This window comes from Rhinoderma darwinii, chromosome 6 (assembly GCF_050947455.1).
Source record: "Rhinoderma darwinii isolate aRhiDar2 chromosome 6, aRhiDar2.hap1, whole genome shotgun sequence".
In the NCBI taxonomy this organism is placed as follows: domain Eukaryota; kingdom Metazoa; phylum Chordata; class Amphibia; order Anura; family Rhinodermatidae; genus Rhinoderma; species Rhinoderma darwinii.
In genome coordinates, this window is record NC_134692.1 from 125737347 (window position 1) to 125755799 (window position 18453).

At 39.2% G+C, this 18453-nt stretch overlaps 1 protein-coding gene across 1 annotated transcript in view; it reads left to right on the top strand.

Moving 5' to 3' along the window:
• Positions 1–17789, top strand: part of FAM20C (FAM20C golgi associated secretory pathway kinase) — a 131490-nt gene extending 113701 nt beyond the window's left edge. Inside the window, exons 6-10 of the mRNA XM_075830273.1 lie at positions 2795–2975; positions 10896–11005; positions 11577–11658; positions 13991–14050; positions 16586–17789. Coding sequence (XP_075686388.1) covers positions 2795–2975; positions 10896–11005; positions 11577–11658; positions 13991–14050; positions 16586–16838 — 686 coding nt within the window. The 3' untranslated portion in view covers positions 16839–17789. The remainder of the gene's footprint in view (positions 1–2794; positions 2976–10895; positions 11006–11576; positions 11659–13990; positions 14051–16585) is intronic.
• The last annotated feature ends 664 nt before the right edge of the window (positions 17790–18453 follow it).

An 18453-nucleotide genomic window follows, 5' to 3' on the forward strand; every position in this document is an offset into this window, starting at 1 on the left:
GGCTAGGGACAACATGTCCTTTTTTTGTCCGTAAGTACGGCACGGACTCTCCATAGAAGACTATGGGCGCTTCCGTAATCACGGACGGCTACGGATGTGCATCCGTAGCCGTCCGTAATTAAGGAATCATTTCTATGCACGTTCAAGGGCTATTACCCTAGATTCCTCCCTGTTTTTTAGTGGATCCGTAAATACGGATGCAATACGGACCGTATTTATAGACATTACGGATGACTATAAATGACTACGGATCCATATTTACGGACAGTATTTACGGATGAATGAAAAACACGCCGTAGGCCTAATGCACACAGACGTGCCCGTAATCATGGCACGCGATTACGGGCACGGCCGGCCACCCGCATTTTTGGCCCGTCCTCTGATATAAAGTATGGGAGCATGGCCTGTAAAAAGCAAAAGATAGGACAAGTCCTATCTTTATTGGAGGCTTTCTACGGCCAGACCCCTTCCCGTAAATATACGGGAAAGTGTCCGTGGTCAATAGAAGTGAATGGGTCCGTAATTGCGGATGAATTCTACGGTCGTGGACATGGGGCCTAAGGTACTATAGGATATGTTGCATATATTGGAGCAGTATTATGGCAGTAATACATACTCATTTTCCAAAAATATCCGGGAGCTCACATACAGAGTAACACATCATTCCTGTTATTTTCCCCAATATATTTACTTAGATACTAAGAGTCTATAAATACATAGAAACGGCATGACAAATATTAGGATATAAAGTTGATGTCATGTTTAAGAAGGGCGTAATTTCACGTACTTTACCGCCTCAGACTATAGAATGACAGCGTCCTATTCATTTATACCAATTCCGGGGGCTCCTTTTATGCATTTTTTTCATCTAAATCCAAGCAAAATAAAAACAAAATTCTTTCAAAAATTACTCAAGGAACTATTATTCCTATATTCAGAGTCTACGCTGCCAAAACGCCTTAATAATTTGCAATTTTGTTTCCTCTGCTGGCTGGTAATACTTCTACTTGGCTCATAAGTTTCTCTCCCTGTGAAATCTGTCAATAATTTTATTCAATATTCAGTCATGTTCTGTATGGAGATGGTTAAGCTGCACGATGAAATTCAATCTGGGACTCACTTTACTCTATAATTCCAATGCATCAGCATTTTGATTACGTTAACGGCGGATTATTTTCACCGGTCCCCATTTGTCTGTTTTGTAGACACCAGGAATTTGTTTAGCGACATTTCAGAGGCGCGTCAGGCTTTTATCTGTCATCTCCTGGGGTTGAGGATGGTTTTTTACTTTTTTTTTTTACTACTAACTTTGAGTAGTGGCATTTATTAGGAGGCAATTAAACAAGTAGTTCTGTCTATATAATCGACCAGGGAGATCATAAATGATGATCAAATTAGATTTATCAACAGAATACGCCTGCCGGCTGTATAATTTGCCGAAAATTCAATATGGCTATTTGATATTCATTCTTCAAGGAGATACTTGTACAATGTTAAGACTCTTACAGGGGTTGTAGCATTATGAGATATTGTTTTGCAGTCCCTGTTTCTCCGGTGGTAATTGGCCCTTTTCAAGTCTATTCAAAACATTAAATGTCGTTATTGATCATTTAGCACAATTTTCAATTAAAAAAAAATCTGATTACTATGACAGAGAAAGAAATTTGTGATTTTGGTATGATTGTGCCGCCTTCTCTCTTGTATTCTCACTTGAAATCTACTTTAGGGCTTACATGGCTGTATATTGTGGAGATATATGGAAGCACCATATGGCGGCACACTGAGTGCCTAAGGCTGCATAATACAGAGCTATAGAGGCTTTATGTGGCATTGAAGAGACTCAATGTGCAAGGATTTACAGTGTGCATTAGGCCTTTAAAATGTTGTCATGATTAGAAAAACATGGCTGCGTTCGTCCAAAAACAGCGCCACATCTGTCCACAGGTTGTGTGTGGTATTGCAGCTCAGCCCCATTCACTTTAATAGAGTCGAACGGCGATATCAGACACAACCCATGTGTGGTGCTCTTTCTGGAAGAAAGTAGCCATATTTGTCTAATCCTGAACAACCCCTTTCACAGAGCCACAGTTCTACTAAACCAAACGTATATGACATTCCAACCTAAAATGAGAAATCTGCATATTTCTTGCTACCAGAGAGCAATGCATTATGGGAGTTATGGAAGTTATATATAAGCAGTTGCGGTACTGTTACACGACCCCCTAAATGGGCCATGTAAATGAGCACCGATCAGCTGCATAAAAGAGCAGATCAGCCAATGAACGAGTGTTTGCTTGTTCATCGGCTGATCGTTGCCCTGTTTACACAGGGCAATGACCAGGAACGGGAGTTCATATGGACGCTTGTTTGCCCGATCATTGGCCCGTGTAATAGGGCCTTTAGACTATGACAGTGAAGTAGATACTATAAACCGCTGTCTGTTTCCAAAAGTAACCAGCAGAATTATAAAATTAGCTACGTAGGTAGATCTACGATGTAGCTGAAAATAAGTAAAGACAAAACTAAACATTTTGCGTAGATTGTACGATTAAAATAAGGCACGCCATAATCATCAATTACGAATTTGAGAATAGGAAATTGAAAAACGAAGGCAATCTGCAGTATGATATCAAAGGGACATTGTCCTTGACCGAACTCTGGATGTCACTATAGATGTTATCTCACCATATACTGAAATCGAAGAATTTTTGTAAGCAGGTGCTTATTTTTAGGCTTCTTACTGTATGTAATTTGTGTTCGACTAAAACTAACTCATATTTGTATTTTCTTACAGCAAACAACATTTGTTTCTATGGAGAATGTTCTTACTACTGTTCAACAGAACATGCCCTATGCGGGAAGCCAGATCAGATAGAAGGATCCTTGGCTGCTTTCCTCCCAGATTTGTCCTTAGCAAAACGGAAGACGTGGAGGAACCCATGGAGACGTTCTTATCATAAACGCAAAAAAGCAGAGTAAGTGCATGTTTCTTCATTTATTATCAGGGTTATGTAATGTATATTTTGGAAAATAGTGTTTGTAACTGATAAAAGTCTATTCAATGGACTGCCAACCCCCTGTAACCTATCAATGGGATGATTCCACTTGGTGGTTTCTATAACCCCTATTAATTTTCATGAGGAGAGACCATATTTGTGTGTCCTTCTTTTCCCAAGTGATTGGGACTCAAGATCTGTGGGTGTTGCAGAGGTCAGACCCCCAAGATCAATGATTATGACCAGGGTCGGGCTATGTTGTATGGTGCACTGTGCGATACCTTCTGTTGGCATCCGCCCCCCCCCCATATGATGTACTGTGAAACAATGTACAAATATCCATACAATAACAACAGTGCCAAACGTTGGATAAATAACACTAAAATAATATACTGCAGTGACTAAAGAGGACCTGTCTGCTCTCCTGACATGTCTGTTTTAGTGAATACTTGTTTTCCCCATAACATCATGAGCATTTTTTTCTTAGAACTCTGTGTGATGCCATTCCTCCGTTATTCCTCCTAGAAATCTATAAATAAATTTGAAATTGTGTATTATTATTTCCCTTGTTAAATGGGCGTGTCCCTACACAGTCTGATACTGTGAGCACTGATTGGACAGTGTCATACTGTGTAGGGACACACCCCCAACTGGTAACACCCAGTTGCCAATTTATTGATTCATTTTCAGGAAGTATAACAGAGTTCCAAAAATACCTGTTCCTGAATCATTATTTTATGGGGAATACAAGTCAGGAGAGGTGACAGGTCCTTTATAAGTAGCAGTGCCGCCTCCCCTTCTACCATGGCTTAAAGGGGTTGTCAAGGCATGGGGCATGTTTTTCATACTGATTACATATCCACAGCATTGGTCATCACTATATGATCGCTGGGGGTCCAACACCCGGACCCTGCACCAATCAGTTGTTCCAGCTGCCTCCTGCATTGGACGATTTGCAGGGGTCAGTACTGGAAGCAGATGGCTCTGACCACTCTATAGCGGCCAGTCATGCTGCAACACTGCAGCTCTGTTCCTAATCATAGCATCCGGTGCCCGGAGGCAGCCGCTATAGCTTATCGGTGTATATTTTGTCTGACCCCTCTAGGGGCCTCCTGTCCAGGTTCTTGCCTTTGTGTTTTCGGAAGGGAATCTATATTATTTTATTTGTTTTCTTCTTAGTTCCATTTTTATATCCATTTTTCGTTCATTATTTCTTTTAGTGCGTCATTTGTGATACAATACTCTATGAGCGATAATTTATTCTTTTAGGAAATGATGTATTCCATATCCAACTGTTAGTAAAATAAATCACAATGCCAATGTTTATATTTCATACAATTTACTGTTACCTTATATTGACCCTGTTGGTCAACTGTGTTAAATCGTATCATAAAACACAATAAAATTATTATTTCAAGGAGCAGTAAATATTACCACACAATTCTCAAATATTACCAACGTACGTACATAGACCAAATAACAGCTCCATGCAATGCCTAAATACAGTCATAAAGTGCCCAAATAATACAAATATACAGTGATATTCAATTAACATTAAAATTTCTAGTGGCCATAAGCTATGGGTTTCAGGTCAGGTCATTGGTGGCACCCTCTTGAGCAATGAGAGTTGGGAAACCCCTATAATATTTTTATCCCCCCATCAAAAATGTGACTAAAACTAAATTTTATTACTATCCCTTAAGTTGTCAGCTACTATATCTTCTTAGGGACAGATCATGAGCCATATTTGCATATCAGCTCGAAATGCCGAGCTTCCATTGACTTCCATAACTCCATAACTCCATAACTCCTATTGCCATTTATAACATTCCCTTCGCTTTCCTATTGTGCATATTAAGACCTGACACTTATTGTAACTGACGTAACTACTGTACTACTGTACATTTATTGCTATTTTGTTTTATCCAGTCCCTATTTTGTGCCATAGCCGGATGTTTAGCAGAATTAAACTGCGAAAAATTCATGTAACCACGATAAATAGCGTCATAATATATTATATTCTTCTTAAATTTGCAGTGTAGATCGTATTTTATGGCTCCATTTAGACTCTAAAAAGCAAATCCTTTGGGTGACCTTAAAGTGAAATACACTATGCAGCATTTTGAAATAAACCATGAAAATACTCTAAATTATATTAAACCTTTATATTAACATGGAATAAAGCCTTTAGGAAACTGATACATTTCTACCTTTATTGATATCTAAAAGCTTATCTGGCCAATGTGCTATGTCTATTGCATTACATCGTCTGTATTCGGTTCATTTATCATTCCTGGCAGCTTTGTGGATATGATTTCCGAAGACTTATCCCTTCAGATCTTATTAGAGGGGAGGATGGAGCAGAGCAGTGGGTTGGCAGGGCTGATGTGTCATCAAATTATTGCTTGATTACCCTCTCCCTGCATGGCATTAACCCTTTTGAAGATCTGCTTGTTAAAGAGATACTAAAGCTAATGGCTCTTATCTAAATTTCCCCTGTCGTTGACTACAATCTATTGTCTATTTTAAGCAGCCATTTTCAGGCTCGAAAGCAACTGATTGAAGCAGGGGCAGACATGCCATATAAGCAAAGGGGCCAATACTGCATGAAAAAAAATTGACGTTCCTCCTTCGATCTACGGGACTTGATTCCTTTGGCTCAGGATCAGACTAGTGTTCTTTGGGTCCTCCATAGGAAATCATTTTGAGGACCCTTCCTCCATTTATACAGAACATGTGCATGCCCACTTTTAATTGCATCATAATCTTTGTTGGTATCATTGCACACATAGAACATATCATTAATAAACTCTAATAAGTTATTTGTAAATCATCTTAAAAGAAATAGACCCTATTGATGAGTGGGTGGCACCAAAGTATGGTTCAAAAGGGTTCTGCTGGACTCTATAACCCACCATTCATCTGATAAATTGCAACCCACCAATAATTTCTAGCCAAGACAGGGTCAGACACAAGCTCTGACACAATAATGAGCCACTACTTCAACATGGCCCTAAAAGTTAGAATGTCTTCTGCTGGACCTTTAGGGCCATGTTGAAGCAGCAGCTCATTATTATGTCAGATCTTGCGTCCTTTACTTGGTGAATTGCAACTCACCAGTCATTTTCAGCCAAAGCAGGGTCAGACTGTCTCCCCAAAGTGTTCACCAGTAGGCAGTCCAACCGTGTCTCGGCAGAAAATTATTGGTGGGTTGCAATCCATCAGGTGAAGGGTGGGTTAGAGAGTCATGAGTAAGGATCCCTTGTTTTTGACAAATTAGCTGTCGGACAAGAGTCCCACATACTGTTCCAGCACATGGGGCCCCTCCAATCTATGTCCACCACTGGTTTGTAGTGTGGGAATACTGCCAGGACTCACACATCTCTAGTTCTAAGATGGTCCAGATGAAGCGGCTCTGTCAACTACCATCTTTAGGTTTAATGCTCTTTTAAGAAATAAATCACAAGCACTAATTTACTAGACCTCAGTCCCAAGTTATTCCCTACCCGACTAAGATGAGGAATACTGTATGGTCCATGACTTCCCGCACTGCTAATGCTTAAGCAACTGTTAACAAAGGAACAGACCGACTGCCGTGCTTACAAATATCACTGCCTTAATTAGACAGAATGTAAAAATAACTCAAAGGGGACGATATGCTGCAGAGAATTCTTCCATGCATTAGTCACTTTGGTTCCGAATAAATAAAGCAGTAGATGAATTATACAATGAAAAGAGATCTCATGCTACAGACAAATGTCTTTTAATGCACATAGAATTCACTTAGGCTGTTTTCTTTAGATGTGGCTTTTATTTGCTGAAAGTAGGTTTGAATAGCAGCCGCTCGGTAGCAAAAATATCTCCATGTCAACCGGAAAAAGGACTATTCTGAATTGATTTCCCTATACCATACACTCCGATCAGCCAGAACATTAAAACCACTGACAGGTGAAGTGAATAACATTGATTATTACAATGGCGCCTGTCAAGTGGTGGGATACATTAGGCAGCACGTGAATAGTCAGTTCTTGATGTTGATGTGTTGAAAGCAGGAAAAATAGGCAAGTGTAAAGATCTGAGTGACTTTGGACCAAATTGTTATGTCTATAGAACTGAGGCTGAGTAAATGGCAGGTCTTGTGGGGTGTTCCTAGTATTTATTAGTTAATTCCTATCAAAAGAGGTCCAAGAAAGAACCAACCGGTGAACCGATGGCAAGGTTATGGACACCCATAGGCTCATTGATGCGCGTAGGTAAGCGAAGGCTAGCTTGTCTGATCCAATCCCAAAGAAAAGAGCTACTGTAGCAGAAAATGTTGAGAAAGATAATGCTGGCTATGATAGAAACACAGTGCAGATGCTTGCTGCATTTGGGGACACAGATTGGTCCGAGTGTCCACCCTAACCACCAGATAAAAATGACTTCAATGGACATGTCAGCATCAGAATTGGATCATGAAGCAATGGAAGAAGGTGACCTGGTCTGGTGATCTTTTACATCATGTTGACGGCTGGGTGTATGTGTGTTGCTTACCTGGAAAATAGATGGCCCCAGGATGCACTATGGGCAGAAGGCAAGCCGGTGGAGGCAGTGTGATGCTCTGGACAATGTTCTGCTGGGATAACTTGCGTCCTGAGATTCATTTAAATTATATTTTGACACATACCATTTGCCTAAACAATCTCTAATGGCAGTGGCCTCTTTCAGCAGGACAATGTATCCTGCCACACTGCAAAAATTATTTAGGAATGGTTTGAGGAACATGACAAAGAGATCAAGGTGTTGACTTGCCCTCGGAATTCCCCAGATCTCAATCCGATCGATCATCTATGGGATGTGCTTGAAAAACAAGTCAACTCTGTAGAGGACATACCCTGCATTTTACAGGACTTAAAGGATCTGCTGTTAACTTCTTAGTGCCAGATACCACAGGACCCCTCCAGAGGTCTTGTGGAGTCCATGCCTCGACGGGTGAAAGCTTTTTTGGTGGGAACGACAGGGGTCAACACAAGGCTAGGCAGGTGGTTTTAATGTAATGGCTGATCAGTAAATATTTCTTTATAAAAAAAGGAGCAGTCAACCCAAGGCCATGCCTTCCATTTTCTGGAAATTTAAGATTTTGACTGGGTCTATCAGAGGGAATTTTTCTTTGGGCCAACCCAATGGTTTTACATTTCTGATTTGTTTATACTCTATTTAAGTTGCACACACTGATCGTGTCATTTATAAGGATTTGTGAATAACCCAATAAAGTTTGAAACCTTTTTTTAATCCATAAGAACCTTATGGGCTCTCTTTTTGTCCAAAGCATTTTATTATCAGACCCTCGGCTTACCGGTGAACCTCTGGTGGACCAGTCGCACTCTAATAAAAGCATTGATAAGATAGTAATGGAGGCATAACAGAGAACATTTTCTAACTTCAAATAGGTTTGTAGGAAACTATGTATAAAAGGCCGGCATAATGAATTAAGGTTGCCCAAAGTCCATTTATGGTACAGTACGAAGTTATAAAGAGCATTATAGGGTGCAATTAAGTCATATTTTATTGTTATGAACAGAAGCCACAACACAGATATGATCAGAGCCTTGGGGTGGTTTTACATGGGCAGATTACTGCCTGGTAACGAGCACAGATGATAAAAACATGAAAAAATTATCGAGGCTATATATGGGATAAGCAATGATTAATACAATCGTTCATCCCTATACAGTTTGCATATTGTCGGCAGACACATTATTGCTGCATAAAAGATCTGATCAATTGATCAATGAGTGTTCGCTTGTTCATTTGGCTGAACACACCGCTATTGATCAGGAACGATCTTGTTCACCCGATCATCAGCCTTTAGGTCATCAATATATGATCTGCTTTTCTCGGAAAGCCGAGCAGTTGGTGTATGGGCTAAATAGAAAGTCTATGAGCCTGTACACCACTTGTTAGGCTTTCTGAGAAAAGCCAATCAGAAAATACGCGGGTCAGAGCTCGCCCAAGCACTTCTGTCGCTTCGTTTTAGCGATCGGTCTCAGTGCTCAGACCCCCACCGATCAAAACTTCTGACATGTCACTATGACATGTCAGAAGTTTTCGGAAAGTTTACTTTAGTTTACCCTTTAACGTGGCAGAGGGACCCCATTCATTTTGGGCCCTTGTACAGCTGCACATATAATATGTTCATCCCTGGCAAATAGGGTGGTTTACACCTACTTTATTTACTGTCCACAATGTTATCATTCTTATGTAACTGTGCCCAGTCAGAGCTTAAAAACCCAGAGTACAAATCCACCAGCACTGGACTGTACCAGGACAAACATTAATGGATATTTTGCCATACAGAAATACAGCCTCAATAGTCCAGCCACAGCACAAAAATGCCCACGCTGACAGGATTAATGGGCACCATTTGTATCAAGAGGGCTTATTTTTATTATTCGCAGAGATTGGAAAGAATGATAATGGCTTCTCTTTGTACGTCCTGTTCTCTGCATTTTCTAAGATGTATTTACACTGTGCATTTCCTCGATGTGGGGTAGATGAATTCTAGGTATAACAAAATCCCATTAGTCTTTGCTTTGGCCTCTGAATGCAGAACCTATATGGGAAGACATGTAGCACAGTCCGTTGTGCTGAAAATATTCCATTCTTAATAAAGGAATCTCATACCAGCGGCTTTCGGCAGGATATGGAAAATGCCTCATCATCCAACCAATGGATTTGCCATGCTGAATAAAATGCAGAGTATCATATTATTCAAGATCTAGGTGCAAATGCAAAATTCATTCTCACTGCTTTCTTAAGAACCAAGTCCTTATGCAGGGGGGTTAATAAAGCAGCATGGTGTTTGTCTATAAATCCTCCGTCAGGGCAATTTATTGGGGAAGTATCTGCCTAGATGTTCTGGTAACAGCTCTCCTGAATGTTAGATATCTGCAAGTATATCTGTCTCTATTCCGCAATATTTGTGGCTACTGGGTGATGTGCGGTTCTAGATGCAAGCACAAATAAATGTATAAAAAAAACAATAATTAATAATTCATTAAATACTAACGTGATAATTCATTTTTATCACGTTACTCCAAAATCATTTATCATTCTATTCTATGTATTCAGCACCTGTGCAGACCTACTGTATGTTGAAATTAGTGAAGAGGTAAAGAAGGGAGTAACACATGACCGCAGGATCAAACTAAACACAGGGTTTGTTTGAGTCTGTAACCAAGGAGACACATAGGTCTGCATAGGAGCTGTAGATACAAAACGGTACGGAATTATTAATCAAAACTATCTGCAAAGTTTAATATTCATTATTTTTTTCCCATGCATTACAGCAATACAAATGTTTGTTTTGAATTTATTTTTAGCATCTCTGTAAATACTGTTGATGAAAACTCCCCTACGGATTTTTTGTACACAGATGCTATGCAGACCTATATGTCTCCTTGACTACAAACAAACCTTATGTGTAGTCTGATCCTGCAGTCATGTGCCACTCCCTTCCTTGCTTCTTCAGTCTAATTTCACAGGTCTGCATAGGAGCTGCATACACAAAATGATAGGAGCTTTTTCATCACCAGTATTTACAAAGTTGCTTTATTATTTACCTTAGATTTATTGGAACAATGAAAAATTGTTGCAAAAGTAGACGTAGCCTTTACATTAGAGTGGGTTTGTAGTTAAAAAGCCATAGGGAAATGTTGAGCATATTCCTCAAATATCCTACCATTTTGTGTATACAGCTCCTATGCAAACTTATGTGTCTGGAGACAGACTGAAAAGTCAAGTAAGGAGACATATAGGTCTGTATAGCAGCTGTATACACAAAACGGTAGGAAGTTTTACATCACAAGTATTTACAAAGCTGATGTACGTACATACTAATCAAAATTAATGTTCTTGCAGGTGGGAAGTTGATAGTGACTACTGTGAAGGAGTCAAGCAGACACCACCATATGACAGTGGCGCCAGGCTTCTAGATGTCATCGATATGACGGTGTTTGACTTTCTTATGGGTAAGAGATACGTTCTACTGTAAGCAACATGCATTAAAAAGTATTTTATTTCTCCATATGAAGCCACAGATCCCCCCTTACTATCAAATATGAGAGTCATATATAAAAACAAAAAAAAATTATTTAAAAAAAAAACCATTAAATCGGATATCAACTTGTTTAGCTACTATTTTGGAAGTGATTTTAAAAATGTAAAAAAAAAAGGATGTGATCTGATTGACTACCATAAGCAACATCTTGGTTTTGCCTCTTCACTAGTCTTTTTTTTAATAAATTATCTTTAATGGGTGCAATACATGGATAGCCTATTCCTTCAATGAGCACCATGTAATGCTCAATTCCTCCTGCAGTGGCACTGCAGTGAAATGATGCACTTTCTGCTAGGTTACCTCGCAGATTACAGTTGATTGCTGGAAATCCAATCAGTGGGAAACTCTATGATCATCTTATTTTAAAGGAAACATTATACCAAAAGGGAATTGTCAAAATGGACAAACCCTTTAAAAGAAATTGATTGACTTACAAACTGTGCATCTATCTGTATTCATAAGTTATGTTTATTTATCCACAGGCAACATGGATCGACATCATTATGAGACCTTTGAGAAGTTTGGAAATGAAACATTTATAATTCACTTGGATAACGGAAGAGGGTAAATATTCATCAATATAACTACAATGGCATCATACACTGTGTATATGTACTCATTACAAAAATAATACTACTACTAACTGAGGCAGAACTCTATAAATTAGGGCATTTCCATGACAAAGTAAGACAGCTACAGGACTCCCTAGGAGTGGAATCCCCAGCAAGGGCATTTCCAACACTCTGGCCAGTGATTCCGCTCTTGAAAGAGCCCCTGACGTCACTGTCCATATATGGATAGTGACGTCAGGGGCTTCTCCAGGAGCGTCAGTGAATGGCAGAGCAGGGAGCGGATAGTTTCCTGCTCTGCCAAAATATTCAATTGTATCTGCGTTCTGGCCCGGTGCCCCCCTTACATCCATCCTAGTTGTGCCTGAGGCACATGCCCCGCATGCCCCCCTAGCTACACCCCTGGCTATGGGGGCATTTGCACCCACTAAACCTCCCCATGAATTCCAATCAAGACGTGATCCCTCAATGGAGAATATAATTTATAAAGATCCGCTCATCTCTGTAAATGGTAGAATTGATTCAACAATCCCAAACAGATATCTACAGTAGACCAGATTTCCATCAATACTAATATTTATCCACCAGCATAGAATATAACAATATCACACATGTTGGCAATGGCTTGGTATATTGGTACGATGGTAACAATTTTTTGCATAAAACATCTCTGCATGTAAAATCAGAGGGCAAATAATCATCCTAGTATTATTTATTGCGGAAAATGCTACTTATAAGCCAGTCTTATTTCCAACTAGATATTGTCTTTGAGATCCACTGTTCCATTACTAGTTGTATTGTCCATTCAGAGCTGTGTATAGTGAGACATGGGCACAGCAGACTTAGAATTAGAAGCTTGTAAGATATTACATATTGATTTCATGAACCCGGTCATGCTTCTCGTCACCTTTCTATTGAGACCACGTCTTCCAATGCCAAAATATAAAACCCAACAGTAAATAAAGACTGCAAGTCCCCTGGTTGCCTGATATTGTTGTATTCCCTTCCTACCAGAGCATTTTAAACTTTACTTTTATTACGATATTGTGCCTGAGGTTACCATGGTAATAATACCACTTTGTGTCGACTGATAAAGAAAGATTTATGTTGACCTTGAAAATACCTAATATTATAAAAGCTTTTATCATTGCTGTGTAATACAGGAACTAGGGTGATGATGCAAAGGAAAGAATGTACAACATATACTGTGTTTATATATATATATATATATATATATATATATATATATTTCTAACAAATGGGCTGACTCATATAAAAGAAAGTGTGTGTGTGTGTGTGTATGTGTGTATACACACTTTTTTTTAATATATATTTATATATATATATATATATATATATATATATCCTTGCCTGGGCACCACCTTAGGCACTAGACCTCCAGTGCCTAGTGCAAAATACTTTATTCAACTATCCATATACAGTAGAAACAAATCTTGAAATATTCTAGCTTTCATACTAGCCGCACAATACACACTATAAGCTGACATTTCCTGTTTTCTGCAGCTCACTTTTCAGCTTTGCTGTGTAGACTGGGACAGGGCCAGCTGAGTGTGGGTGATTTAATGAAAGCTCTATTTTATTGCTGGAGGCCTAGATGAGGCAGGATAGTAACATTCTACACACAGATAAGGCTCTGTATGTAGCTCCCTTGTCACTATGTTATCTCTCTGGTGGGGGCTGTGCTCCATCTGTGAATTTTTTTTGTCAATTAACTCCATTTTATTTCCCCTGCCATAAAGCACACACACCCTACTGGCCCTAGTGTGTGTGGGTGTTAGATAGTGAAATAAGATTTTGACATCATAATATAGTGGTGCTATAGACATACTGGGATATAAATGTTCAATGTATATTTAATGTCTTCGCTGTTGGCCCCCATAACCGTGCTGAGTTGATACATTGATCTAGTCCACAGTAATGTTGATCTTATGTGAAGAAAATGGTATAATTATTATTGCACTTTATTCTAGAATATCTTATTTAGTCTAAAAAATAAATAAGAAAGATGTGAGAGTCTGAGCTCAGTTTCTGGGGCCTTCGAGTTCCATGCGTGCGTTCATAGGATGAAAAGGTCTAAACTCTCGGAATGAAACATCTCTCACATTTCACAAGGAGATTTTGGTTGTCAAAAGATAAAAGATTTTCTTGCAATAACTGTTTTATGGTAAATTGTTTGCTGCAAAATAGACTCAAGACAGAGATTAAACTGACATATAACAGGTTTCAAGACTCATCCAGACAGGTTGATGTTATTTACACACGGTTGGTGTATGAGTTTTGTAAATGGTTTGTTTTACCTTTAACAGGTTCGGAAAATATTCTCACGATGAGCTGTCTATCTTGGTGCCGCTGAACCAGTGTTGCAGGTAATATTATTTACAGAATCACCCCGGCTTCTAGGTGGGCCCCAGAAAACGGACAATTGTAGATCTTTAAGGGTCTGTTCGATCCGGGAATGCTCCAAAATTAGACATCGCATGTGTCTATAGCCTATAATGGAACCAATGTATGGCAAAAGAGTGGCTAACATTGGCCTGTTAAACGTAGGTTAACATTTCTTACTATATTAAAAACTGTAATTGGGGTATACATATTTCTTTACAATGGTAGTCACTGGGCACCATATGCATGTTCTCTCTTTCTTTCTATGTTGCATAAGTCGGAGCCATACATTCAGCTTATACTTATGTTGAGGAATATGACTCAAATGAAAACGAAAAAAAAGAGGTCTGAGCAACAAAATGGATTAATATATTCTAAAAGTCAAATGTTTCACTTTGCTAATATTGATATTTTATTTACAAACTTAAAGTCAAAAAGTTAGAACATTCATACATTTATATGTAGTAATGGCTAAAGATTGGTAAGGCTCCATACACACGACAGTATTTTTCATTGGTAATTATGGACAGTAATCATGGAGCCATTCATTTCTATTTTTACTGATGGGTGTCCGTGCTGAAAAAATGATAGAACCTGTCCTATTCTTGTCCGTAATTACGGCAAGGACTCTCCCATAGAAGTCTATGGGAGCTTCCGTAAATACGGACAGCTACGGATGTGCATCCGTAAACCGTCCATATATACGGAAGCATTATTAGGCAACATGATGATGACATAATTTCCAACCTCCCTCTTTTTTTTACGGATCCTTATATACGGATGGAATACGGTTGCAATATGGACCGTATTTGCGGACAGTATTTCGGGATAGATGAAAATACGGTCGTGTGCATTTGGCTTTAGGCCCCATGCCATGACCGTAAAAATTTTCCGAATTTGCGGACCGTAATACGGTCCACAATTACGAACCCATCCACTTCTATTGGCTGCGGACACCTTTCCGTATCGCTACGGATAGGTGTCCATGTCGTAGAATTGTACCGCAAAAGATAGGACATAGCCTACCTTTTGCATTTTACGGGCCGTGCTCCCATACTTTGTATAGGAGGACGGGCTGAGAATGCGGGCTGCGTGATTACGGGCACGGCTGTATGCATGAGGGCTTAATCTGTGAAATAGTTAGATGGAATTTTCTGAAAAGATGAAAGTATTTAAAGGGGTTTTCCCACGAGGGACATTTATGGCATATCCACAGCATATGTCATAAATGTCAGATAGATGCGGGTCCCACCTCTGGGACCACACTTATCTCTAGAACGGGGCCCCTAAACCCCGTTCTACCTGTGTGCGTGTCGGCTGATTTCCGACCATGAAGGTGGAAACAGCGTAGCTCGATGAGCTGCGCTGTTTTCATAAGCCCCATATAACTGAATAGTAGTTACGGAAACAGCAAAGCTCGCATGCTACACTGCTTCCGTAACTGCTATTCACTACCATGGGAGTTACAGAAACAGCGTAGCTCGGCGAGCTACGCTGTTTTCGTAACTCCCGACAATAAAGTCAGGAAGTGGCCGGGAGTCAGCGATAACAGACAAAGCTAGAACAGGATTTAGGGGGCCCCGTTCTAGAAATAGGTGTGGGTGCCAGAGGTGGGACCCGCATCTATCTGACATTTAGGCATTTGCGAATACCGTTTTTTTTACAATCTGTCATGGTTATATTGTGTTTGACGACAAAATGAGCAGAGTCTGTGGCGCTACTCTAACCACCAAAAACAGCGGAACCCAGAGGGGGAGGGACCTGACGTTTCCTATGATAAGTCAATGGAGTTCGGCAGAATTATTTGAGATCATTTCAAAACATATCCATCAACCAGGGATGTAACTAAAACTCATACGGCCCCATAGCAAAAATTAGACGGACCCCCACCACCTAACGATAGGAAACTGGAAAAGCAGCATAAGTAACAATAATTGCAGTTATGGATGATAGAGCTATATATCAGAGAATCAACATAGTAATGCTTGATAGCAAATCATGCTTTATTCAGAACCATGTATCACTTCTAAAGTTGACCATTCCCTCTCTTGTTTTTGTTTATAATTGTATTTCCCATGAAATAACAAGTCTGGTGCATCTTTTCTTAGAACGCTACATTGTGCCTTTCCTCTGTTATTCCTCCTATAAATTTGTGAATAAATTGCCAACTGGGTGTTACTGGTTGGGGGTGTGTCCCTACACAGACTCACACTGTCCAATCAGTGCTGACAGAGTGAGACTTTGTAGGGATACGCCCCTTTAACAAGGGGAATGGTAACACCCGGTTGTCAATTTATTCATACATTTGTAGGAGGAATAATAGAGGAACGACACAATGCAGAGTTCTAAGAGAATATGTTACAGAATTATTATTCCATTGGGAATATAAGTATTTACTAAAAATAGGCACATCAGGAGAGGAGACAGGTCCACTTTAAAAGGGTACACTGTCTTCGAAGTCTTCATTGTTAGCAAATAACTCTTCAAAAATCTGTATACTTTACATTTTTCTTCTACAGGATTAAGAAGTCTACATACCAACGACTGCAGCTCCTAGCAAAAGAAGAATACAAGTTGAGTAAACTGATGGAGGAATCACTTCAAATGGACAAAATAGCTCCAATCCTCTATCAACCACACCTCGACGCAATGGACAGAAGGCTTCGGATTATCCTTAAAGCCGTCAGTGACTGCTTAGAAAAACTTAGCTATGATAACGTAGTAGAAAACGATTTGGACTCTGATCTGAACAACAAGACAACTAAGAGGTAGTGACGCAGAAAATCACTTACCCCAACCAAGAAGACATAGTCTTGCCGAAGACTGCGAATGCTCCTCTGTGAATTCAGTGAATTCAGATTTAACATAAAATTGTTCCCATTGTAGACAAGGTATAAAAACCAGGAAGAAAGGATTAGATGATATGTCTATTACATAAGTATATTATATATGGATGAACGTGAGACGATGCGGTCAAAGACTTTTAAAATTGGTTTTGGGTTCTAAACATACATATCCCAGTCTTTTTGTACAGATAGGAGGCCTTTATTTAAAAAATGAAAAGTTTTGTATTTATATATATATATGGTATAATTATACAAAATGATGACCTACCTACCACTTTTTTGAAAAAAAAAAAAAAGGGACAGTATAGTTTTGTTTACCTGTGATGCTGACTTGACTATACCACGTTGACGCCTTCAAGATCACTTTAATCCCTTAACTTGAGTATACTGTATCTCCTGCAAGTTGTATTTCTGGAGGTCCTAAATCCAAAGTCTTAAGAGTAGATGGTTTCAGGATGATTTAATAATTTTCAATGGTGGAAGCATTACTTAATTGTTAAGCATTTACATGAACTACTTAATCATTAAAACAAAATGGCAGGCCTTATTGTCTAGATCAGAGTCTGGAAACATGTTGCTCTTCACTTGTTGTGGTCTACAGCTTTTAGAAGGCTTTGTCAGTTGATGACCGACGTGCAGAAAAGGACTATTGAGTAACAAATGGACTGCAGCATTTTGCCTTGGACCACTCGTGTCGTTTGTAGCCAGGTAGCTGCCATCCCATGTTTGCTTTTACTATATTTGTGTAAATACTGTATATACATACATGGATGACAGCTGTATTCTTCAGCTGTGAGCTTCATTTTGCAGCGTTTTTGTGATTTGTTTGCAGCGTGGTAAAAGTGCAATAAAGGATACAGCAAATAATCATCCAAAACATCTCTATGGTTTATTGTTCAATCGTTCAGTAATATAATTTTATTTTCCAGATATCTTTACGGTTGCATTAAAGGGGTTGTCCCGGATCTTTAAAAAGGGGTCTGCTTTTCCTTCTAGAAACAGCACCACACATGGCTGAATATGGTATCACAGGCTGACTGTATTCAAATGAATTGCGCTGTTCATAGAAAAAAAAAACAGATCCCTTTTTTATAATACTTGACAACCCCTTTAAATCTTCATGTTCTACGGTCTGAAAAGTAACATCATTGGCATGATTTTTTCCTGTGGTACAGTACTGACCTTTAAGAAAATTGATCCTCCCCGTGAATTAAAAAATTACTTTGTATGAAGTTGAGTTTATTGTATACTAAATGTCCCCCTGTATAAATAATCTAATATCTATAGGTTGGGTTTAAAGTATGTTATACAGGGAGGCAGTACTATCTATATCTACATCATTTACAGGAAGAAACAGGGATGCAGCCCTATCTGTATCTACATCAAAACAGGAAGAAACGGGGATCATCACTTTCTGTGCCTATATCATTTACAAGAAGAAAGAGGGAGGCAGTACTTTCTATGCCTACACCATTTACAGGAAGAGAAAGGGAGGCAGTACTATCTGTGTCTATATAATTTATAAGTAGAAACAGGGAGGC